Genomic DNA, 26,510 nt, shown 5'->3' with positions numbered 1-26,510 from the left:
TGCAAGAGAAGAAATGTTTACTACAGTTAGGTGATTGACTTCTACCTGAAAGTTTTGTTTCATCTCCATCGTAACAGTGTTTTCTGCCGTTTATATCTCTATTTAAAGAGCTCATTTAATGCACCTTTCCTAATATAAAAAAATGAAAAGCTGTTCAAACCTGAATTTGACCTATCAGTTAAGCAAGAGGAGGGTGTACTTAAAATAGAGTTATTTTCTAAAAAGTAGACAACATGAAAATTCTGCAGTAATTTGACTATTCAGAAGGCACACGATAACAAAGAGGACAGATTTCTGAAACTTGTGAGGAGGAAAATGCAGATGAATACATTGTTTTTAACATTTTCCCAGCCCTCTTTTTTGCCAGCTACCATATGAATTGACCTTATCAAACTCTTTTAGAAACACCATAGTAAGGAATGTTTGAATGAGTAGATTTTAAGCACATACTTTCAGACTTTTTAAATCCATATAATCTGCTTTACTGATTTAGTTTCTTGGGGCTTTGTTATACAGTTACTTTTACTTTTTCTCATAATGGTATAGTAGTTTAAGCAGATTATTTCTTCATTCACTAAGTCATTGTTATGATAAATATACACAGTCAGAAAAGATTATTTCCTTAATTTTGTTGTTACAGGGATATATGTTGAAGCTGTTTTCGTCACCTGAATTATACGTTTCCAGATGTTACATTGCAAAGTTTAATTTTGATTTCAAATTTCCAGAATTACTCCATGGTTTACAGTTTTTCATTTTCCTATTTTTAGCTCCTAAAGTTATCCCTTAGAATATATCAGGGGCTTTACTGATGAGAATATATCTCCGAATCTGAGGTGGCTTCTGTGGAAGATAAGCACCGTGGTAGTTTAACCACAGTAGCAACGATCTTGAGCATTTGCAAGATCTGGAGAAGCTTGTGCCAGAAGCTTTCGGATAACTTGCACTACATGAAGGGTTTTGGAATACCTTCCTAGCTCACGTGCCCAAATACCACTCGGTTTGTTCTGAGGGCAGGTTTTGGACTGGCACCTAAGTGGAGTATCTCTGGGGCACTTGGCCTCTCTCTAGGCTCCCAATAGTCAGTGGGGACGTGGTCAGTGCAACCAGCAGAGTCCAGAGAACAGTTTTACTGTCTAGTCACTTGAATAACTCGCAAGATTGCATTGAGGAAACTTTGCCTAAATGTGAGCATCTCTTGCTCTTTGAGACTACCAAGGAAATCAGAGCTATCTGTACGGCACTGGCTGGCAAGCGCGATGCACAGGAATGATCTGCGAGAGCACTGCACACCCTGCAGTGGCAGGTGAAGGGCAGGTAGGGTATTTTGGGGCATTAGTCCCCTGTATGTGAATTGGCTCCATTGACATATTGACACTGTCCGTTGAAAGTAATGGGAACTAAGGAGCCAAGTTCCCACATGGAGACCGATGGTATCGTGGTCTCAGACTGACTCCCACATCCATATGTCCCCAAATCCTACTTTGGTTATTAGGTAAGATGTATGATTCTTTCTTTTCAACCCTAATCTTTTTTTTTTTTTTTAATTAAAATTCGTTCCATGGATGAATTCCCCTACAACCTTATCAGGTATCACTGGGAGATTTGCAAAGGGCCACCAAAATGTGGTGCAGAAGAAGGTGAAAGCCATCTGTATTAGTTTTTGGGCAGTTTCTATTATCTTGTCTCCAACAATGGCAACTTGACTATGTGCATCCCAAGATTGATTAGGAGATGCTGTTGTTTTTGACATGTACAAATGAATAAAGTGTAGTTTAAGTATTTATTTATTTCTCTTTCAGTTATTGTAATGGATGTATGTTAGATCCAGACTGTGGTCTCTGCTACAAATTGAATAAATCAAGTGTCATTGAGTCCTCATGCATTCCTGTTGATAAAGATTCCACGATGAAAGCAGCGTGGGGCAGGTATGTCACTTTTCAAGATTTTCTGGTCTCATGCTCTACTGACAGTGTATCTTAAGCTATTGAGAATGCATTTACTTTTACATAAAATGTTATTCTTAGGATATTCTGGAAGAAAAAAATAACTTGGCCTAGTCAAAAATGTGTGATTACATTCTCACAACTGTTCTAAATAAAAGCCTTGACCCTGACGTGTGCAGCCAGTTCAGTACAGTCTGCCACTTACAAAATATGTCAAAAGTACACTAGCAATTAGGAAAATCACTTTTCCCCAATGTCTTCATTTGATGGACATATTTCCTAGATATACACTTAAAACCTTATGAATTAATTTTCATTTTAAATGCTTTAATTAAACCACACTTCTAGTATTGGCCTACTAAAGAAACCGGGTTGCTCAGCTGAATAATCTAAAATGATAAAAATCTGAAGAGTTCAAATTGTCAAAAGCACGGTTTGTGGCCACAGATTTCTGTGTTCCTGTGCTTAAAAGCGGCATCATGCCATACGTTGCACTTGGGATGTAAAAATATGTGCGTTCATAGAAAAATCACAATGCAACTGCAAAACATGTCACACCTCATTTTCTTAAGCAGCACAGAGATTCCCTGTGAAGTCACAGCAATCTTCAAGTTTTCTTAAGCATTGACTATCCGTAAGGAATGGCTTTATGAGTTGGAACAACGTCCTGTAAGGGTTTTATCAATACTTTATTAGTGATTAGTGCTCGGGTTGGAGTTTAGAATGGTTCAGTGCCACAAGGGAATTATATAATTGCTGCTGATAAGATGTGTAATTACTGCTGATAAAACCTCCTGGCCATTAATTCATCTATGCCACCTACATGCCATAAATGTACCTGGGAAACACGCAAAGGTTTGTGGGGTGGTTTGGGCTTTGTTATTATTTTTGCTTTTTAACTTTTCTGTGTGTTTCTCAGAAGTTAAAACAGAGTGCTTAGTGGCAATGAGTCATATTGGACAGAGGTTGGAAGGTATGAAAGTATCTACTAATTGTAAAATCATTAGTTTAAAATTACTCTAAAATTGCCCTGCTTTTGAATCAGTACTGTTAGAATGTTACGTCTAGCATTTCATTCCAAATGCAGAAGAGGGTATTTTATATTCTTTGTAATCCTAATTTGAAATGTGATCATTTTAGAGCTATTACTGTTTATTAATAAGTAACTGTGAAAACTACAAAATCTCATCCCTCTTGCTTGTTCTGTGACTATCTTCAATGGCGTGTTATACAACATACCTTGCATATTACCGAATATCCTGGTGTGCTCACCAGCACTTGGGCTCTCTTATTTGTTAGCTAACGGATCTCTCTTTGTATTCCAAATTCATATTCACTTCGTGTATGCTGTACTTTTAAGTAGCATGTCTGTAGTTAGCAAAATCAAACTATTATGTAAGAAGAAATAAATGGAAACATAAACTTGTTACGAACAGTTGAGAGAGAAACTATTTATTAGGCAGTGTTATTGTATAACGTGTAGTAAATGTGGGCATCAGTAATCCTTTTGTATTCATGGTTCGCTCTCACATAGCACTCCCTGCTGTACAGACTATTGGAGCAAATTAGGGAGGAAAGAAGAAATATTTCCTTTCCACGTTGCAAAACACAATATTTCCGTATTGTACACTAATTCCGTAGCATAAGGACCCTGTTCAAAATCTTTCAAGAGAAAATGAAACAATTTTAAATTTGTTATATTGGTAGTCCCTAGAGTGAAAGTCCTGCCTTAAGAAAGAAAACCAATGAAATACCCACATTTCTTTTTCCAAAGATTGTAAGTTCATCCCCATTTTTAGTGCTTATTTCATTAATTTCTAATCTCACCTCCACCTGGTCTGTGTAATCAGGCAGTTTTCTAAAAGCCAGTCCTTCGTGCTGGGAAATGTCAGGTGGCACCTTCTGTGCCTTCCGAGCCCTGTGGGACAGGCAAGTGTTTCACCTCCTCTTCCTCCTCTTACCACATACGTGTGTTTCTGCATACTGGTCCAGATGGAGTCCCCAGAGATTTTGACTTCACATTCACGTACCTCCCCAGCTCTCCTTCCTCAAATCCTGAGTCTGAGTCTCAAATTGGTCCCACAAAGCCATAGGATTTCCTCTCCAAGTGAGAAGATTGCTGCAGTGGGAACGGCGTAGTTACATCCCCAGTTGTGTCTCAGAACAGCAGGAATCGTCTATCTTTCTGGCAGCACAGGGAGAACAAGTGCCTGAGACAAACTAACAGCACTGGGGAAGAAATTACCTCTGTGTTGATGCCTGAAATTGCATCTCTCTGTTTCACGAAGTTACTTTGTCACATGCTGGATGTACAGTGGCAGTGATTTTCAAAATACATGGCATTTTTATGATCAGAAACTGGTTTAACATTTTGAAAGATGATCTCGTGATCTATGGACATCTGATAACCATAGTTATCACATGCAGCCTCCTTGCAGCTCCTGTGTATTCTGGTGGCTTCGTGCCATCCAGTATTGGCTGAGTGGGTTTAAATGGCTTGAAACCTCCAGAGTTACACTGGCCTTGTACAGCCAGTTTATTTTGCCATTAATCCTGCTCAGGAGAGAAGGAAGAGCTGAGCTATTTGTCTGGGATTTGGTGGACCTCAGTTTGCCTGAGCATTGGCAAAAGCAGCAGCTCTGGCTACCTTGGCCTGATGCGGGAGGGTCAGAGGAACGGCTTCTGCTGGGCTCGGGTTGACGGTGCCGTGCAGAGCTTTTCACTGCCGCTGCGACCGCATTTTGTTTATGATTTTCCTGCTGGAAGGCTGGGGGCTGCAGCCATGGCGAGGTGCCAGCGGGCGCATCACAGGATGTGTGCGCGGCCACGGAGCTCTGCAGCCACCGTAACCCCGACCAGCCTGACACTCCCTTGGGAGCTTATCAATTCCTGGCGTGTAACCTACCGGCGAGGTGAGAGGTGCTGAGAGGCACCAACAGAGAAGGCCTTGTCATATTTTTTTTAAACCTTTCTGCAGCAGCACAAGCTGACATAGAAAACCCTCCTATTTATACATTTATAGCTTTGCACTGTTCTTCATAGTTGATCCCAAGGTGCTTCGGTAACACTGATGTAGCAGGCAATGTTTTGACTGTTATAAAATGCTGTAACGTATTTTTATTTGCGAGAAGTTTCCCCAGTGCCAGCCTGGTGTACTAGACACTGTCTCTATGTTTATTGTTAATGATATTTATTCGGTTACGGTATGTTCTACATTGAGAAGTTCTGGGGAGGGGTGGGGAGGGGAGAGAGCAGAGATTTCAGCCTCCTGTGGCTGCCAGCAAGGCTGTTTATGTTGCTGTGGTTGTCATAGAAACCTAGGGAGACAATTAGAGCGTCCAAATGTTTTTCAAGGAGAATATAGCATTTTGGTTCTTTTGAATATAGGGAACGCTGTGACCAGCAGTTGCCCTGGGGGTGGGGGGGAGACCGCGTGAGAATAAATCTGACCAAGTCCAAGTCAGGCCGTGAAGCAGCACGAGTAATGCGCAACGGGTGCACTTGTAAGATCATAAATGTAAGACAAAGAATAGAGATTGATTTATTTTTTTATTTAATCAGTTACATAAGCCTGACTCTGTTACAGTGGAACAGCACGGCGAGGAGCCTCCTGCCCAGGGCACCAGCACCATCGGGTGCTTCGCTGCCCTCGCTGTTACTGAACCAGATAACAAAAACAGCCGTTGACATGCAAACCTTGCTGCCTCCAGCTCTGCCCAGGGACATATGAAGGATGGTTTCAAGACAGTGAGCAAGAATATTCTTAAATTATTCACTTTGTAATAAAAGAAGAAGAGCTGTGTCTTCTCTCTCTGTGTGGTTTGAGGGTTCTGTGTTGGGACTCTCTTCTCCAAGATTTAGGGAAGTTTTGCATTTAGCAGCAGTACAGAAAGGCTTGCAGTTCTGTTCTCTTCATGAACATTGAATTATAAAATCCCCATGAAGTTGATAAAAAGCATTATCTCGCTTTTACAGATGGGGATGCAATGGGAAAGTTCTGATATGAAACTCAGGTGGCACGACAGAGGTCATGGGCAGAGTCCGTCTCTCAGCCAGGACTGACTGTGGAGGTGATTGCTTTCAGTTCTGTGCTTTCAGAGCACAAACTGAAACCTAATTTTTCCCCACAATTGCAATTACTCCCACAGTACTCTCGGAAACCTTGAAACTTCTGTCCATGTAATTGCAATAACCCTAAAGGCCAGCCAAGAATGCTCTAGAAGTAACTTTAAATTGCATTAATATTCTTACAGTTGAAAGAATAACCACACAAGGAGAGGAGCCACTAATAGGGCCTTGACATGACATTAACCTTGACATGAGTATGTTGTCAAGACCACAGCAGGCCCACAACTGCGAGCTAAAAGGCGCTTATGAGTGACTCTGAGCAAATCTCCCTCTGGAGAGAAAGATGTTGACTTTATACAGTAAACAATTATGAAGAAATAATAACATCATCTGCAGATCAGAGGCAAGCCTAGAAGCCATCCTGTCCACAAAATTAGCTGGCAGGTCTCCACAGTCCCCGAAGGAGGACGATTGGGAACAGAAATCTATAAAGGGAGAGGAGCTGAGTGATTTGCTTTCTTCAGCCATTTTTAACTTCGTTAAAAGAACATCTTTCTGCCGCAGGAGTTTAGTGCTTCATGGAAAATCCTGCTTTCATCAATATAAAGAAGCATTCTACTCTCTAAGGACATTCATTGCAAAGGGAAGTCCAAGAAGAGCTCTGTGTTTGGGAAGCTCTTCGTTTTCCTCTGGCCAGTGCTCTTCTGAGCTCCTTCCTTCCATCTAAAAATTAACGCCATGTTCTCAGATGCTTGGTAGCGCTGTTATGTGTCACTGTGTGCTTGTTGCTTGTATCCATCAGGTTCACCGAGGAGTTTAACTGTATCTCAGAAACCTGTTCTGGGGAAAATTTGGTTTAAATTACCCAGGCAATATGAGGAAGCAGGTCAGGCGGGCAGTCAAGCCCTGTCTCCCAGCTTCAGGAGAGTTTCTACCACAGGAATGTGCCTGACGACCGTGGCATTCGAGCCTAGACGCTAACTAGATTCCAGTGGTTAAAAAAAAAACAGCCATGAGAGTTCATTAGCTAGATTCTCAGACAACAGCCTGGTTTATGTCCAACGGGGGACTTGCCAGTGCCTGTCACAGCCTCGGGAGTATTCTGGGGAGCTGTACATTCATACAGTGCTGCCTGTTGTCTAGTGCACAGCAGATGAGACTGTTGAAATGATTAGAATACTTTTTCTTTGTAGTAACGCTGGATTTTTCTAGAAATGTCAGGTTCCTTTTGCTGCTTGTAAATAAAGACAGACATAAATACGTTCATTACACTTGTTTTGCTAGTTGCTGTCTTATAAAGATGCTTTTGCAATGTGACAAGTACATTTGTAAAAGTTGCTGTGACTGCTTTACTAATGTCAAAAAAATGTATGTGTGTATTAACACATTTAAAGGCTGAGAATCTGTTTTCAGCACGTCATGGGGAGCGGGTATCCAGACCTTTCCTGTTACCGCAGAAAGGCTGGCACCAGAGCAGCCTTCCAGGAATGAAGTGCTCTTCTGTCCGTGGGTAGACATTGCTTGTTTTGTCATGCAGGAACTATTGGTAGAAGATTTTATTGCTGAAATGTTGATTTGGAATGTTTCTACAAGGGCCTGCATTGAAAAGCACTGCATAATTCAGCAGCAATTAGAGGAGAAACTAGTAGTTCTCTCGCTAAGTCTTCAGATCAATAGGTGAAGGTTATACGTAGGATTATGGTTCTCACATTTACAAAGTAGAAAGGTAGTAAATGATTCAGGAGAGTAGCAGGATCTACAGAATGTTTCCATCCGCATGTCTATTGACAGCACTCAGAAGAGCTGTGGTTATAGCCAGTAGTCTTGGAGAAATTTCTTTCTGGACAATATGCTAAATGTTTACTAAATTGAAATATTCATCACTTCAGTAGGAACCAGAATATAGAATCCCCCCCTATCCCCTCCAGGACCATTTAGGAAAGAAAACCAAAATATATGCAGTTTCAAATAGAATTGATTTTTGATTGTCTTCACTGTTGCCAGCAAGTATTGGAAACCTGGAGTGGCCGAGGGCCAGTGCACAGCGCTATTTGTCCTATTTGATTAGGAGTACGTACTTCAGCATAATAATATATCGTACATGTTAGTGAGGTGTGCGAAAACAAAAATGAAAAAAAGATCTGAAACTGATTACGGTCGTCTTTCACCTAAAATCTAAGGCTCAAGGTCTTTTCTGGGAGGAGGATATTAGACAGTGAAATCACAGTCTAACGGTTGCACATACTGGTGTGATTCTGGAGAGCTGGGGTGGTAGAGGAGGAACTTAAGAAATTTCACATGCATGTTTTAATGCCATCTCTGCTAACAGGTGAGAGCAAATAGGAAGAATAGGAGGATAAAGTGATGCAGAATATTGTGTCCTCGATCGCAGATGAAGCTGTGCTATTGGTGATGCAGGAGCAGGTAGCAAAATAAGTGCAATTTTAATGTTCTCATCCTTTCAGCCACTCAGATCTTTGAGTGATCTTTTCAGATATTTGAGACATCACGTTTTTAAGTTGCTTTAAAAAGATAACTGTTTCATGGTGGGCCTGATAACCATAAGATCTCTTTAAGCACTTAAAAATATGGTATAATCTATATATGTACTTAAATAATTTAAATTGAGGGTGGAATTTTGTTGTAACTTGAACAGAAGATACAGTCTCCTAATTTTTTTTTACGGTTAAAGGAGGGAAAAACATTTTTTATTATTTTATTTTTTACTGAATCTAATGCCTGAAAATTAAGGTCCTTTGTATACTGTATCTGCATTTTAATGAGCAGAGCAACATGATAATCTAAACTGAAACTATTTACATTCCTTTAGGGTAATTACTTAGGAATTACTATTAATAGCTGTAACTCATTATATCTACTCAACCAATGGCAAATTCTGGATGCTTGAAAGGAAGGACAAAATATACTCCTCGTCAGTGTTGTTATGAAGTGAACGTATTCTGACTCTGGGAAAGTTTAGTTTCTATGCTAAAGACAAAATTTATTTGTTGGAGACACACAGCACAAAGTAGGATTTGTATGTGTGTTCTCTACCTGTATCGCACTTCGCTGCTGAACGCTGCTTCTAGATCTTACTCTGAGTTACTATTTAAAAGGCATTCTGGTAGGGAGTGATGAAGAGACAGATGCTGACAGCTGTTTGCGTTACTTGTAACAACTGCTTCAGATGCTGTAGCATTGACATAACTGGAATAGAAAAGCAGAAGTGGCCCTTGAGCTAAAACATTCCTGAATGCTGGTTTCTGTCAGGAAAAACTGTGTTATTTAAATGGAAAACTGTTTGAGTCAGAGCTCTTCACCACTTAGAAGTGGTCCAAGGAAGTAGGTGCTGTGGTTGTTTAAAATTTGAATTTAACATCCTGTTGAAGGAGCAAGCTTTCTGCTCATTTCACTCCTTCTGTGGTCAGCTGAGATGGGACTAGAATAAATTGATCTTGTTTCCCGTTTAAAAAGCACGTTTGCTTTTCGATGACAATGGAGATAGATAGACAGGAAAGTGAAGGAAAGAAAATGGCAGCATATATGAGAAAATTGGCAGAAAAGAGTCTTTCATTGCCCATAGGAGCCCGCTGCTAATTAGCTTCTTCAGCTGCTCATCTTTTTAGGGACAGATTGAAAGACGTCCATGCCTCACCTGGGCGTTCTCCCAGAGAGGTGTCTCAGCAGGGGCAGAGCCTGGCCCCGGCGCTCCCCTTGGCAAGGGAATGGGAGCGAGGGGCAGAGGAGGATGCTCCATCAGGGAGCATGGGCGTGCAGGGAGCTGCTGCTTCGAGAGAGCTGGGGATATTCCTTTCTGCCTTGGAGCCAAAGCAGAAGGAACCGACTCGTATTTGGGAGCCTGTGGATTTTATTTTATTTTCTGAGAGAGGAATACTTCCAACAGTTTTTTTCATGTACATTCAGTTATTGACTCTGAGGTTCAGATTTAAATAAAAATCATTGGTGAAAACTGTCCGAGCAGATTCTTTTAGGTTTTTTTACACTCCTTAAATTTACTAAATTGAAATTTTGTCTGTTTTGAGGGGGAAGATATTTTTGAAAGGTGCATGGGATTGGGGATCTTTATTGATAAAGAACATTCAGCAGGGTTGAACCCAGCCCTCCGTACGGCAGCTTGTACCTTTAACAGCATCCCTAATCCAAATCTTATACGTCTTTATTCCATAATAAGTAACTCTTCAATAATCACATAATCCGATATAGTGAAACTGTGATCTCTTCCCTTCTTAAAAGGATGAAGTTTTCAGAGTATTTTTTTTCTTTTGGAGAGAATATAAATTAACACATTTCTGCACGAGGACTGTTGAATAATTCAATATGTTTGATGAGTTTAATTCATATAAATTATTGTATGTGCTGTCGGTGTGTGTGGTTCATTTCCTTGAGAACGGAGGCAGTAAGATCAATCCCTCACTGGCACAAGATGAGCTGGAATTATTGATTCATTTGATTTAAAGTTGTGACCTTATTTTAACTCAGCTCGTCGGTTCGTACGGGCTAGGAAATGGGCAGTCTGTTAGATGGCAGGTCGTACTTCTGAACAGCAGCACTTTGGGCATTTCTTCTTGCTTGTAGGATGTATAGAGTATCTTTTTTTTTTCCTGGAGCTTTGCACAGCTGTCACATTAGCTTTGCATAGATGATAATGAGAGATGAGTTTGAGGCTCCACATGATTATTTAGTTCTTCAGACCTGTGATTCAGATGATGTATGTTCCCATTTAGCATATTTTCTTGGCAAAATAACTATTGTTAAAAAGCACTTATTTATGTAAAGTTCTTTTTAGTTGTCACAGGCCATGCAAAATAGATGATTACTTTGATTTCTGCTGAGTTCTAGTACTGCCAGATCCCAAACTTTGGAGTTTCGTGTAACAATGAAGACTTTGGCACCCGATGTTTATAAATGTCATAAACTAGAGACAGGTAACCACTTACTGTTTCTGTATTTTATAAAATTCCTGAGATTTGGCATAGATATTGCACCTGCGTGCACAAATCAAAGCAGAGCAACACTCTGTGTTAAGTGCTCACTCCCACAAATCAGGCGTGAAATAATTATCTTGTTATAAGTGGTCTTAGAGTATTATTTAAATGTCCTTGGGGCTCCATTTTCAGTTACGACACTAATAATTTCCGGTGAATTTTAGGGCTGACAGTGGAGGAATCATTCTTTGGATAGCTCTGGTGGTTGATTTAATTCGGAGGCTCCCCAGTAGAGCGTGCGTGGGCAGGGATGCGGTGCTTCATTCCGCTTCTGAAGCACCGGTTTTTCTGAGCTTCCTGGGGCCTGAGCGTTTAAGGGCAGAGCTATTGCCACCTACTGGAGTCAGGGAAAAGCTCCGTTTTAAAAATACTCTTCCATCGCGTGTTTAAAACAATGAACTCAAGAACTCAAATTTTCAGTCTGGATAGATTTCAGTTGTAACGGCAGAAAGACAGTTGCTGGCAATAGTTAAAATGTACTGTTTGTGTCGAAATTGCTGTTACAGAAATGGAATGTAACAGCTCGGCGCTTCAGATGGAAGGTTAAGTTGGCCAAAAGGTTCTTGTTAGAACTATTAAAAAATAAACTTTATATCAATAACTAGGAATTAAGGAGAGTAGGACAGCGCTAAAAAGGTGTGCTAATACATGTAATATTCATCTATATTTTAAACTTCTTGTCCTTACAGTTTTTTGTCTCGGGTTCAACAAAAAAGCAAATTCAGGAAATTATTTTTAAGCCCCCCCACTTCCCTTTGATTTCAAGAGGATAAATATTTCATTGTCTCTTAACTTCCCATTCAAATCTGTGGTTCATTCTGATTTTAAGATTTTAACAGCTCAAGGGAAAATCATTTCTGAGGAGTGCTGGTTTGGCAGACTCTGTAAGACGCGGGGACCACTGCGTGGTATAAGCAGAAAATGAACCAGGTTTAACACCTCAGCGGTGCGGGGGCAGCAGCAGAGCCTGGCCCGGGCGTCCCGCCGGGCGCTCTGCTGGCCAGGCAGCAGCCGTTCGGGACCGGAACTTGGCAAGTCAGTTATTTGGAAGATGAATTGTATCGGTAATGCTCACCATTCAGTGCCACATCTGGTAACTTGGTATAATTGTGGCAGCGGTGTCCCATCTGTGTTTTGAGTTTGGGGTTTGGGTGGGATTTGCTCTGTTTTTCTAAATTGAATTATAAAATCTTGACATTCTCTACTAAGTTGATATGCCAGGTTTCAACCTCAAAGCATGTTTTTTACAATACCTTTGCATGTCTGAAACTTTGGGGTAGTTAAAAGCAATACATTTTTTTCTGTTTCTGTATTGTTTTCTGGAGTGTTCGGAAGCATTTGGAAAAACAAGATCAGAACACTGAACTAGAACCTATTTCATTTGGAGGTTGAACTTCCAGTCAATATTTCTGCTAAGTTACCTTCACCCTGAGTTACAGCAACCACCTTGATTTCTTTGTTTTCGGTCTTTTTTGACCATGGGCTTAGAATTACTTTTGGCAATTGTAACTCAAGTGATGCTTTTGAGATGCTGATGACATTCCTTTGGTAATACTAGTGACACATGGTGAACCGTACAAGCATCAGTGAAGGTTACTTGTAAGTGCAAGTAAGAATAAGAAGCCTGGGTAGAGTTTGTCTTGCTGAACTTTGGATGGCTAAAATTTTCACCTTGAGCTGTCTTGTAGTGCCTTGACTGATGGAGTAAAAGATGCTGTTCCTTATTGTTCCTTATTAGCAGCCGGCCTTTGCCTGTGTTTTACAGAATAGACTTTGTTAGGTCATGCCAGCAATCCTTGCGCACTGTTCTGTTCATAATACTTTAATTAATATTAAAGTATTGATACTTGTTATTACTGAGCCCTACACTCAGCCCTTTCCACCAGTATTCATGGAGCCAATCTGTCTTCATATACCATAGGAAAGAGACATCTCCTGGGAGAACTGATACTTGTGCAGTGAATGGGCAGCTGGTTGATATTTCTGTTGTAATAAAAGAACTTTACAAATGCTAATTATTAAGTAAATTAAATGTAAAAGCAGGTGAAAAAAACAAATGAGATTAAACATTAGGTAGAGATTTAGTCGACAAGAAATTTGCATGAAATTCTATAATGCTGCATTTGACATCATAATTTTCAAACCAATTTGTTTCAGTAATCTAATTATTAAATATTCATGCTGCAAGGAGATACTATTGGAAAGACTAAATGCTTTTAGATCTGGAAACCAAAGCTAGAAATTCTCCAATTCGATTATCCCAGTTCTGTCAGTAATTTGGTTGGAGACTGGTTCTCCATCCATAAACTCTCAAAAATGTCAGAGCAGGGATGACCCAAAACTTCCTCGCGAAAACGCCCAGAGCAGCAGAACTGCTCCAGTCCAGGAGAAGACCGGGAGCGCTGAGCTACAGAGAGGGGTTTGCGCACAACCGAAATACTTAATATGCTAGTCTATCACAAATGCTAAATACCAGCCTGTCTTTAACAAAAAGTACTGGAGAATCCTATGTTTATGAGCATTTTTGTCCTGAAAGAGCTTGAACAGAACGAAGCCTGCCTGCCTGCAGGCATCTGTGAGTGATAGAGAGTGACCAAATCTGTCTGGTTTTCGGTGGAAAGCATTGTGCGGCACAGGTTAGCTTTGGGAGCCCAGCGGGGTGGCTGGTAGCCACCTTCCAGTTAACGCTCATCACTGAGATCCCCCAAAGGTTTGTCTGTCAGAAGAAATGTCCAAACTGTTAATGAGCGCTCCCTCTTTTCAGAGAAGTAAGGGAGGCCATCAATGACTGGATGAAGGGACGGGTGTGTGTGGGTGCTCATTGCTGAAGCTGGTTGTTCCAAAGCTGAACTATTTCTGTATAACGACAGAAAAAATGCTAAACAAACTATAAAGCACGTTCTGGAGTCACAGGGAGTCCACGAGTCTTTGTCAACCCTGATGGCTGCCAAGAGGGAAATAATAGCTCATTCTGTTTCCAGAATGCCTCTGTGCTACCTTTGTGCGGGTTGTCGTGTGGAGATAGCTTTGTGCTGGGGGTGTTTAGAATTTGTGAAATGGCATCCATTTCACGAGTGATTAAATATTCCCAGATGCCATTTCTTGCGAGGTCTTGCCGTGTGCCTGCGCCCGTGCAGCGGCACAAGAGGTTTCTTTTCAGTTCGTGCTTGATTGCTGTGAGCAGGGTTGAAGGGAGGATTTGCGGCACTCCCCGAGGTGGTGGCAGCAATAATTCTCTTGTCCCACTGACTGCAGTGTGTGCAAGCCACATCATTGAGCCACAGCCCCATCACACACGTCACATCCCCATCCAGACCTGCACGCGAATACCTGATGCTTTAGGTGTTACAGCAGCGGCTCTTGCCCTCTGCCACATCATGGCGTTTTTTCCAGTCCACCTGGTAGAATGCAGTGTTTTTCTTACATTTCTTGATACTACTGTACTGCTAACATAGCTATTGATCATGACAAAGGCTTCAAAATGTTGGCCAGTATCACCTCGCATCATATTCACCCAAAATTCTGAATGTTCTTTGCTGATCTGCACCTTGGTGAAGTTCTTTGAGAGTTGTTGATACTTAAAGAATTAATGAAAACTACAGCATTTAACTGATTGAAATTTTTCAGTATGAGAATTAGGACTGAACTAACTATTTCTCTGTCTCTTACTGGATCTTGCTCTTTGTGAGGATTGACTTAGACTTTTAAAAATATTTTTTAAGTACAGCACTGGAATCTGGGAGTCTTCCTGACTTGCCGATGGCACTCTACTGTGTTTATAAAGTGGTTGGCGTTCTCATGCTCATCAGTAGTTTGAAAGCTGCAAGAAACAGTACAATCTGTCTTAAAAGAGGAACCAAAGACCCAAAAGATTTAGGGTTTAGTAAAGTTGTTCAAGGACGTACACAAACTAAGTTTTGTGGTGAAGTGAAATTTCAGTGGACCAGCAGGCACAACCTCCTGTAGAAGCACAAACTTTAGCAGCAGGATATGCCGGTCAATAAAGGGGCAAACCCAAGGCTTATATGCATTCTAAGAGTATTTCAGTAAGGAATGTCAAATAGTTTAGTGCTTGTGAAACATCGTGTGGTTGTTTTTATTTTTTGAGATCAAGGTTTTGTGTTCTACAAATGAAAATGCAGTAAAAAACACTGAAGGTCTTGGTCTTTAAAGTACACAGATGTAAGTTGTCTGTGAACCGTCGGAGTACATCCTTCAGAGGGGGAAAAAAGGCAGAAATCTTATATTGCCTGATATTGCCTTCTGAGCCTTACCTGAAACGGTGCAGTCTTTCATTGCTGCTTTTTCATGCTCTTTGTTAGCTTGTAAATATACAGAAAGATCTTTAAAATTGCAAAAATACATTCCTGTTGCAAAAATAAATTCCTTAAAATTGCAAGAATATATTCTCCTGAAAACACTTAGCAGACGTGGGCTTTGCTTCTCCTTTAATGTTACCTTGCTATAACTTTGACCTTGCGTGATGTCTAGTTCCAGTGAAATTTTCTCTGATATTTTGGAGAAATATTTTCTGCAACTAAATATCAACATATCAAGCTAGGAGTGAGTCATACTTTACATTGAGAAAAAGCTCTTTAGAATATATATTTAAAAAAAAAAATCTCGGTCTTTACAAAGAAAAGTGTCTTCAAAGTATTTACTCAGTTTTATGAAGGCTCTGTCCAGAAATAATTACCAGATTGTACTCTTGTTTATTTATTGTATACACTGGTATTTGATTCTCCATCTTAGAATTATCACTCAGTGCTGTCGGTGTCACTGAATTTTACAATTTCAAACCTTAAAGTAGTCTTCATTTCGTTGTTGAAAATTGTGGCAATTTTGAAGTTTTTCACAAAAAGAAGAAAGAAGCCGTATTCCTTCTTTTTTTTTTCCTCACCTGAGCAGCTAATTTTGTACCTGAAAGTGTCCAATGTTAAAAAGAAACACAAAACACCATGTTTAGAACTGTGACCTATTGTCTAATGATTAAAGTAGTTAAAGTGATCATAGGTAGAAATGCGTGAAGGACAGTGATATTCAGCTAAGATGCTTATGCTCAAAACTAATTAAGATTCTGCATTTTGATCAGGTTCTAATTTGAATTCTGCCCATTAAAATTCTGTAGGTATGACTGATAGTTGGTTGTTAAGTGAACAGATGATTATTTGTAATAGCTGTATGACCTCTCACAAGCTTATGCATTATTAATATATTTGAATTATTTATGATTTGGTCATGATTATGAAATAATACAATTTAATTATTACTAGTTAATTTTAATTTGTGCTGGGGTAAACCAAGTGTGTCCAGTCAGGATCAGAGTTGGGACTAGGACAGGGCACTCCATAGAGCACAGAGACATCAGATGTTTCCTGACACTTTTATTATGATCTGATACTTTGGAAGAGTCGGAAAAAGCTTGGGAAGGAAAATAAGTCGATCTATGTGTAGTGTGGTTAAGGTAATTGTATGTCCTGTAAAAAAAAAAAAAAGAGGTATTTGCTTATTTCTGCTCCCAGTTTTTAAGTGTGCTGTAGCTGGGACTGGCGTACATGGGTACCTAATGGGGGCTGTCAGCTGTTGTGAAATCTCAGGTGGTTGGGCTTTAACACTAGGTATAAACAGTATTCTGCCTTTTCCTGGTTTGAGTCCATTTCTCAAGGTAAGGAGAGTGCAAAAGACGAGAGAAGCTTGTCGGACAGTGTTCTGGTAGTATCAGAGGTGGTCTCTCTCCCCTCCTGCTAGATATGATGAAAAACAAAGCTTGGAACACTTGCGGTGTGACAAGGGAGTGGGAAATTGTAGCCAACGGCCTGGAGGTGGCCAGCAGGGCTTGGAAGGCACCAGTATAGGTTAAGAGAAGTCTAGTGGAGTAGCAGACTGACCTTTGAGAGGACAGGAGTAGGATACAGCAATATGACAGAGGACGTTCAGTCTGGAAACAAATCCAAAACTGAGCATCTTTCATCAGGAGATTAATGTAATCACACAAAAGCTGCTTGCTCAGACCCACAGCTAACAAATGTCCTAACTGGCACTGGCACGCAGCTGAGCTGCTTCCTTTGGCAAGAGATGCAGGAACTGTGTTGTCCACCCTTCAGAATGCACTAATACGTGGTTACAAAGTTACTGAAACATCCAGAACGACAAACAGTTAAGAACCCCTTTGATGTGATTAATATTGGAGAACTATTTGTCGTGGGGAAAAATTGCTCCTGTTTTCAATCATTTGGTAGTCTGCTGCTCGGTCTATTCAGCTTGAACAACAGCTCCAGCACTCTACTGGCAAATTTAATGGGCAAATTCAGATGCAGTTGCAAAGCTGAAATTTCTCAGTTTCGGAAAACACAAGTGTTTGAATTCAAACCTTATGAAGATTTTTTAGCTAAATAAGTATTAATGTAAAAAAAAAAAACAAACGTTCATCTGTGACCAGGTGGCCAGGAACAGAGGTAAATCAGAACAGCATATTAAGCTTCATGCAGGTGTGCGTTCTGGCGTGACTAAGAATCATAGAATCATTTAGGTTGGAAAAGACCCTTAAGATCGTTGAATCCAGCTGTTAACCTAACACTGCCAAGTCCACCACTAAAGCATGTCCCTAAGTGCCATGACTGCACGCCTTTTAAATAACTGCAGGGATGGCGACTCAGCCACTTCCCTGGGCAGCCTGTTGCAATGCTTGACAGCCCTTTGGGTGAAATTTTTCCTGCCATCCAATCTAAACCTCCCCTGCTGCAACTTGACCCTGTTTCCTCCTGTCTTATCCCTTCTAACTTGGGAGAAGAGACCAACCCCCACCTCGCTACAGCCTCCTTTCAGGTAGTTGTGGAGAGCAATAAGGTCTCCCTTCAGCCTCCTTTTCTCCAGGCTGAACACCCCCAGCTCCCTCAGCCGCTCCTCACAGGACTTGTTCTCCAGACCCCTCATCAGCTTCGTTGCCCTTCTCTGGACTCGCTCCAGCGCCTCAATGTCTTTCTTGTAGTGAGGGGCCCAAAACCGGACACAGTATTTGAGGTGTGACCTCACCTGTGCCGAGTACAGGGGATAATCACTTCCCTGGTCCTGCTGGCCACACTATTTCTGATAAAAGCCAGGATGCTGTTGGCTGCCTTGGCCACCTGGGCACGCTGCTGGCCCATACGCAGCTGGCTGTCGACCAAAACCCCCAGGTACTTTTCTGCCAGGCATCTTCCCAGCCACTCTTCCCCAAGCCCGTAGCACTGCGTGGGCTTGTTGTGACCCAAGTGCAGCACCCGGCACTTGGCCTTGTTGAAGCTCATAACATTGGCCCATCGATCCAGCCTGTCCAGGTCCCTCTGTAGAGCCTTCTGACCCTCAAGCAGACCAACACTCCTGCCCAACTTAGTGTCATCTGCAAACTTACTGAGGGTGCACTCGATCCCCTCATCCAGATCATTGATGAAGATATTAAAGAGAACTGGCCTCAGTACTGAGCCCTGGAGAACACCACTGGTGACCGGCCACCAACTGGGTTGAACTCCATTCACCACAGCTCTTTGGGCCCGGCCATCCAGCCATCTTTTTACCCGGTGAAGAGTACACCCATATAAGCATGATGGAAGGCAGTTATGTCTTACAGATAGGTATTTTTATGAAGTAATTATTTCAGTAAGGTCTTCTGCTCGGGTAAATTAAATATTAAGTAATTTTTAAATTTAATACTGTGTATGAGCTATAGTGAAATATTCCTTGTGATTGATTTTAGGAGATTTTAGCAGTCTGTAGAGTCTCTTTTGTAAGAAAGAAGATAAAAGAGGGATGAGAAGATAACAGCCAGTGAAAGAAAAGATGCTCAGTGTGAATAATTGACAGTTATTTCTCTATGTGTTGCACGGCTGCCTCCAAGCAGATCTGTAAGAAGTGCTGATTTAAAAGCAAAACCTTGTTAGGAAATCAGTTCTTACCTGCAGCGTACAATAAAGAAGCCATCTCTAAACTCTTTGGCTCTGTAATGGGCAAAGCAACCAAGGTTCTGGTGGTTTGTGGTTTGTTTGTTTTTGTTTTTTTTTTTTAATTTATATTTGAATGTGGGCTTTTGGTTTCCCAGATGCAGAGTATGAAGTGCCAGTCATTCAGCTCGAGGAGAATAATTTTCCGGTTGGTATTGTTCTAGCCCTAGCAGCTACGACTAAACTTACTGGGCATGGAAAGCATTGCATAGAGAAAGGAACTGGCTTTGTCTCTTTGGTTTAAGATTTTTTAAAATATTTTGGACAGCGGCAATTACAATAGCTGTTATCCATTAAAGTGTCCTGGTTTCTGTTCTTTGTGCAGGATGTCACCCACAGCTCTATAGGTATAACGGGTAGATCCGATAGCGGGGGGCCTCAGCGTGATAAAGACTGCTTTTCAGTCATGTGCAAATGCATCAGCAATCTGCTGAGGTGCAGTTTGCTTTCTTGCTGTGAACGAAACTATTTTTCCAAGTTTTTGAAGTGCGTGCTAATATTTTAAAAATTCTTTGCCAGTTATAGCAAAAGGCTTCAATGAATGTCCCAAAACGCTGCTGGTATTTTTATGTAATGAAGGTTAAGCAATGTCTAGCTGAATACCATGAAATTTTATGGGTACATTTTTTCAAGGCTGCATCTGTTTGTTCTTTTCTGGTTCTTTCAATTGCCATCATCTGGCATAAGAAGCTTCATCTGCATATTTTTAGCAACATCTGGTTTAACGGAGGAGTTATTTCTCCGTGTAAACTACAAAGTCAAAGCGGTGGATGCAAACTTCTCCAGAGAGGCGTGGAGCTACAGTGCGTCTTCTGTGAGGCACAGAATCCAGTAGCTAGGGGACTGGAGAGAGCTTAGGAAGTATTGATTCAGACATTAGTCAGGTTTAAATTAATCTGTTCGCCTTCAGGAAAGAGTTACGCTTTGCTCAGTACTTCAGATAGCATCTTACTGTATCTATATATAAAAATCAAGGACTGAAAGGAGCAGAGATTTTTCTTTAAATCAGAACATACTGATTTATAGTGAAAGTGTAACTTATGGTTTCACTGGTTTCTATGGGTTGTGCTAATGTAACTATTTTGAACATATATGTGTGAATTAGAGAGGCCGCTTCATGGACAGGACGGAGGCAGTTTCCAAGGCTCTCCTTATTTTCTTGTCTGGCTACTGCTAAATTATTACACAGTTAATCTGGTACCTTGCTAAATTCTGTCCTTTTTTGTCCTTGTAATTTGAAGATAGTTAGGGGTCTGTTCAGACAACTAAATATGTTTATCAGAAAAAGAGAGGCTTGAAGTTGTGAGAACTAACCCAAACAGGGTTACTACTGGAGAGTAGTAACAGGGAACTACTGGAGAGAGTCCGGCGTAGGGCAACAAAGATGGTTGAGGGATTGGAGCATCTCCCTTATGGTGAAAGGCTGAGACAGCTGGGACTCTTTAGCCTGGAGAAGAGAAGGCTGGGGGGAGACCTTATTAACGTTTACAAGTATCTAAAGGGTGGGTTTAAGGAGGACGGAGCCAGACTCTTTTCAGTGGTTCACAGTAACAGGATGAGGGGTAACAGGCACAAGCTGGAACATAGGAAGTTCCGATCAAATATGAGAAAAAACTTCTTTACAGTGAGGGTGACAGAGCACTGGAACAGGCTGCCCAGGGAGGTGGTGGAGTCCCCTTCTCTGGAGACTTTCAAGACCCGCCTGGATGCAGTCCTGAGGGATGTGCTTTAGGCAATCCTGCTTTAGCAGGGGAGTTGGACTAGATGATCTCTAGGGGTCCCTTCCAACTCTGAAAAATCCCATGATTCTGTGATTCCGTGAAATGTCAAAGTCCAGATTCTTCCACAGGATGAGTAATTGCTTGTGGATAAATAGTCTTAGTTGTTCCCAAGCATCTTCCACAAAAACCTTTCTCAGTCCAAACAGTAGCTACTCTAAATTATGCCCGTTTGGTCCTCTGTCCTTTCCATGACCAGGCTTCAGGTGAAAAGATGAGTCAATAAGCCTGACATCATAAATTTATATTATTCAATTGTATTGGCATGATATAAAAATCAGCACTTCACACAGGAGCCTTTAAAAATCTCTATAAAGGAGACTTTTTTAAAATCCAATGTATTTATGTTACACTGAGTTGATAAATTGTAGCTTATCATCATTTTGATAACCCAGACACAAAATACTGGCATAGGAGCAGTTTTTAAGTAGTTCTACTCTTGTTAGAACAAAGAAATGGGGGGTTAGTGAAACTGTGGATTAGGTCTGAAATCTTTCTGTACCATCAGCACTCGATGTTAAAGTTTATCTCAGAACAGAATGTGTAATTTTGAAATAAGCCTGTTCTAACAAACATTTTAAGGACATGAACGATCACGTTGGTGATTTTCTTTAGAAGTAATTTATTTCCTTAGCCTGATTTGATTGGAATTTTGACCTTTTAAGACTTTTGATCTAAATCCATTTAAGATGCTTCTGAAGTGCTTAAAAGACAATGGGAAGTCAGCAGCTTTCATATTAAAAATATGTGAACTGTTCAGAATGAAACGTTTAATTCCCACAAAAGCCGTATCTTTAGGGCTACACAGTCCTCACTCTGCAGCAAAGCAAAAATTAATGGAAATTTGAGGAGAAAATCAGCAGGGTCTGTCTTGTGCTGTGCTCACTTGCCTGTGCTGTGTACTGCCTAGCCATTTCCCGATCTGTGGCTTTCAGTGTTGCGCTTGAGAATTATTCTACAGCCAAATTGGCTCAAGTATTAGGAAAAATTAGATTGATTATGAAGGAAGTGGTCTTAGCCTGTTTCATCCTCTTGTCATTAGCAGTAACATTTTAGACCACCCACACCAGCTTTTCTTCTCTTACCTTCTTTTATGTGCCATAAGAATGTAATTTAAGGAAGTGGGGAGCAAAGCTTTAGATCTTCTGAACTACAGACCGCATCTGATAGAGGATGGATTCTGTGATTATGGAACCATATAATGCCCATAATTTAGAAATCTGCTGCCGTTCTGATTTATTTCCAGTCAGTCGAACTGTTCTCATCAATTGTTGGAATGTCAGGTTTTCACTAATTAGAACAGATGTGCGTCTTAAATTATCTGTGGAAAATATGTAATGAAAGAAAATCACAGTAAAGATTTTCAATGTAGCACTATGATGTTTTCACTTTGGCAGTAATTTCAGAGGAAATGATGTGATGTGTCTTCGCTGTTTATACTGATATGACTATTACCCAACATATTGGTATTTACAAACTCTTTGCACTGGTACCCGACCGCATCGTTTCACTTCCACGCCGTTTACAGGGCATTTTCCTCTGTGCATTTCAGCTTGTGAAGCGATGGGTAGCTGATCGTCCACTTTCCATCATAGATGCTCCCTTCATGCAGGACAAAATTCAGAATTTTATCTGATAATACATTATAAGTAATTATTTATATATTCTACAGCAAAATAGTAGATCTTGTAGGAATAGTAGTATAGCAGTGCAATTAGCACAGTAACAGAGCTTGAACAAATCCCCAGTCTTGAAGGAGTGTTATTTTTGAACGTACCCAGCGCCGCAAGGTGCCAGCAAATGTAGATATCTGTGCTTTGACTCGGTGTACCATGCTGGTGTACTACTGAAGGATAAACAAAGCACAGTTTATTACTGCAAGGTTGCTGTTAAGTCTAGTCTCGAGCGCTGTTTTTCCCGTTTCAAGGCACTGAATCTGCTTTCTTGCAGCAGAATTTCCCTTAGTTACAGGCATACAGTGGAGAATAAATGAGTGCCTTCAGCCACGGAAGGCTTTGGAGACATCTGGTTTTCCTTCGTATCGTTTGTGTTGCACTCTGCCAAAAGTAGGACGCATCTGGGGAAAAATGGTAGGGGAAGGAAACATCCAGACCTCCCGGTGGTTGTGTCTGTATGAATCAGCAGGTTGGTTTGCGCTGATGGAGATGGATGCAAGAAAATAAACCAAGTGCGTCTTTGTTTACAGTAGCATTGGAGAGAAGGCTTGAGGCTCCTCTCTGAGGAGCTGCCGATCCGGTTGGGCAGAATGGAGAAACCAATCTCAGCAGCATCAAGATGTTTAAAAATGCTAATCAGCTTGTATTCATTACCAAACACCTGCAAATGAAATTAGAGTAACAGTGAAAGAAGCAAATGTGATGTTGTTAAAATGGTGTGAAACTGAGCAATCCTGGGATCTTGCAGTGGTGCAGATGCAGAGTGGGCAGCTATGCGGGGCTGAGCAGGAGGTGGCAAGAGGATCACTGTATGTTCAGTAATTAATCTTTGAAACACCATTTCTTTAACGTGTAAGGAACTTCAGGTTTAAACATATGGATGGTTCTCCAGCACAGTTCATTCTTCTATATGTCTTGTATCTGAGACACAGCTCAAACCTGATTTAACCTGCACGCAGTGAGGGGCACGTAGGGTGGTAGAGAAGGGTCAGGGTGGACACTAACGGAATGATCCATGTCTCGCACTCATAACATAGAAAGAGATGCTGAGCTGAGCCATGAAGGTCGTGATGCTGGTGAGGGGTCTGGAGACCAAGTCATATGAGGAGAGGCTGAGGGAGCTGGGCATGTTTAGGTTGGAGAAGAGGAGGCTGAGGGGAGACCTCATTGCCCTCTACACCTACCTGAAAGGAGGTTGTAGAGAGGTGGGTGTTGGCCTCTTCTCCCAGGTGAATAGTGACAGGACCTGAGGAAATGGTCTGAAGCTGGGGCAGGGGAGGTTTAGATTAGATATTAGGAAGAATTACTTTACTGCAAGAGTGGTCAGGCACTGGAACAGCCTGCCCAGGGAGGTGGTTGAGTCACCATCCCTAGAGGTGTTTAAGAAACGTCTAGATTTGGCACTTCAGGGCATGTTCTGAAGGGCAGAGATTGTAGGTTGTTGGGGTTTTTTGTTGGTTTTTGTTTGTTTGTTTGTTTGGGGTTTTTTTGGGGGGGCGGTTGTGTGTGTGTATCGTTGGACTTGATGATCTCAAGGGTCCTCTCCAACCATGAAGATTCTATAATTCTATGAAAAAGCAAAGTGACAGAAGAAGGAACCTGGGGTGATGCTTAGAAGCAAGATGAAGAAGTGATAAGCATGGCAGCAGTACTTTTGGCTGAGAAAAAGTGAAAAATCTCTGTCATGGAAGCTGCTGGTGTCTTAGGCTGATGGGTGCTCCAGTGTCCAGGTGGCAGATGAGGCCACAAGCCTGTTGTATCCGGGCTTGAGGGACCTATCTTTGAGAGGGATGTTCAGTTGGCCTATTTTCTAAGTGCTTTTCACCGAGAAGTGAATCTGTATGCGCTGGATGAGATGGACTTTCTGGGAGAGCTCAGCACTCCAGCAAACAGCCGGCAGCACATCAAGGGCTCGGCATTTCTCCATGAACACTGGCTCCACTTGGTCAGGTGATGCCCAAGGGCAAGGTGGAACTGCAAACCTTACAGCTTACTGACATTAAGGCAGCATTAGGGTTTGGCTGGGGTTTCAGACGTGCGTTTTTCCAGTATTTGTTGGGTTAACCTCTCTCTTCTAAATGTATTTGAACTTTGCATTTCCAGCTGTCCTGAAACTGGGTTTAGGACTTCATGGTGATATCCTGCTTTAAGTGCTGTCCTGTTGGTACGTCCATGCCAACATAAGGAAGGTTTCTGCCGCAGGAGTTCGGGAGGGTTGGCCATCGGTGCTTAGCACATTCCTCTTCGACCTGGGGTGGGTTGGTCATTTCTTAACAGGCAAGTTAGAAAAGCGTTCTGTTCGAATTTGCATTTGAAAGTCAACTGCAATGGTGGTAGATCCTCTGAAACATTTCAGGGTGTCAGTTGCTCCACCATCTCGCCACTCGTTGCCCAGCTGCCACCTGTTGCAGGCATCTTCATTCTGGTTTTCCTACTCTCAAGAGGGTCATATCTTTCGTGTAAGCACTCAGCTGACCTGGATTTTATAACTCAGGCAGATGTTCAGCGCTCGGTGATTTCTTCTCTTCAAGTAAATAACGTTTGCATATGAAAGGCTGGTGTCTGCCTAAGTCTTTTTTTTTCCCAAAAGTACATGGTTTTTCAACTGTAGCAATTGTGGTTGCAGCTGAAAAGATTCTTCAGTTACAGTTATGATTTCTTTTCCCTTTAAACACATGCTTTTTCAAAAAAGAAAAAAAGTTGCCAGTACTGCTTAAAAATATATTATATTGTTTGCAGTCAGGTGGGAATACCTGATTTTATACCTGTTCCTCAAAATACGTAATTTCCACATAGTCCTTGGAATAGAGGCACTTTCTCTTTCAGGAGCTCAGGCACAGTTTACGTCTGGTCTGATTCTTATTTTTACTGTCTAATCAGAAATGCTACCTTCTTCTAAATTATTTCACTGCCTAGAAAAGGAAGTATACGCCTCTTCTTATAACTGCACTTGACCGTAGCGCACTCCATAGGCATTACTGATTACACCCAAAGTGTGCAGCATATAGTTAGTTTGTCAATGGCATAAGGACTAACTTCCATTTAACCTTCAGTCCTTGCGTGCGGCATCCTTAGCTCAAAGTCCTGCTGCTGCGGCTCTTTTTGCACTGTGGGATATTCGTGTGAATGGTCTCGATGGCTTTGGTGTCACCACTTGTATAGTAAAGACTATTCACTTGAAGATCTGTAGATACAAGGCAAGTGTTTAAATTCAGGAATGTTCTGATGGTTACTCTGCCTAAGACCAGGCACATTTCTGAATGTAGGACTTGTCTCAAAGATCTTGATAAATTAACAGGGATGGAGCTTTTTCAGCTTGATTATACATTTTTCAGCTTTTCATAAAACATGATGTGCCATGTTTATATTGAGATGTCACCCATTTCCCTGAAAATTCTTTACTACTAAGTTTTATTGTTATTTTTCAGGTGTTCAAATGAAACAGTATTCAAAAACGAAGATTTGTTCTGGGCATACAATTTCTGCCCCACTCCATACTCCTGGACAGCACTTCTGGGCCTTATTTTATACTTGGTTTTCTTTGCACCTGGTAAGCAAGCGTTTGTTTTCCGATATAAGTTAAAAAATTGTAAAGGTAAAATGTCGAATAATGAGGCTACATATTAAATTTACTTTTGAGTCCAAGCATTAAATGAGATTGATCTTTTTTTCCTCATTCTTAGGGATGGGTCCTATGCCCTGGACCGTCAATTCTGAAATTTACCCACTTTGGGCTCGAAGTACAGGAAACGCGTGTTCCTCTGGAGTCAACTGGGTTTTCAATGTGCTCGTGTCACTGACATTTCTGCATACGGCTGAATATCTGACCTACTATGGTAAGAAACAGTATCCATCCATGTGTGCAGTACCACCATTGGCACATAGATTTTCTCCTGGTTCTGGGTCACTCGGTTTTGCTATGAAATGCCAACTGTGAGTGCAGTGTTCATCTAAGACTAGAGACCTGATGCGACCTGCCTGGATCACAGAGTTTGGTCCAGCTTTCACAAGAAACGTTTCTTTCTGCCCTTAACTGAGAACCTAGACGTTTGAGTGAAAC

The 26,510-nt window shown here is 41.3% G+C and overlaps 1 protein-coding gene across 1 annotated transcript in view; it reads left to right on the top strand.

Moving 5' to 3' along the window:
* SLC2A13 (solute carrier family 2 member 13) overlaps nt 1-26,510 on the top strand; it is a 168,365-nt gene that overhangs the window by 134,519 nt on the left and 7,336 nt on the right. The window contains exons 7-9 of the mRNA XM_063323407.1: nt 1,803-1,928; nt 25,879-26,000; nt 26,134-26,286. Of these exons, the coding sequence (XP_063179477.1) occupies nt 1,803-1,928; nt 25,879-26,000; nt 26,134-26,286 (401 nt within the window). The remainder of the gene's footprint in view (nt 1-1,802; nt 1,929-25,878; nt 26,001-26,133; nt 26,287-26,510) is intronic.

Source organism: Chroicocephalus ridibundus, chromosome 1 (genome assembly GCF_963924245.1).
Source record: "Chroicocephalus ridibundus chromosome 1, bChrRid1.1, whole genome shotgun sequence".
In the NCBI taxonomy this organism is placed as follows: domain Eukaryota; kingdom Metazoa; phylum Chordata; class Aves; order Charadriiformes; family Laridae; genus Chroicocephalus; species Chroicocephalus ridibundus.
The sequence above is the reverse complement of the archived record's forward strand: the minus strand, read 5'-3'. Positions and strand labels throughout refer to the sequence as shown.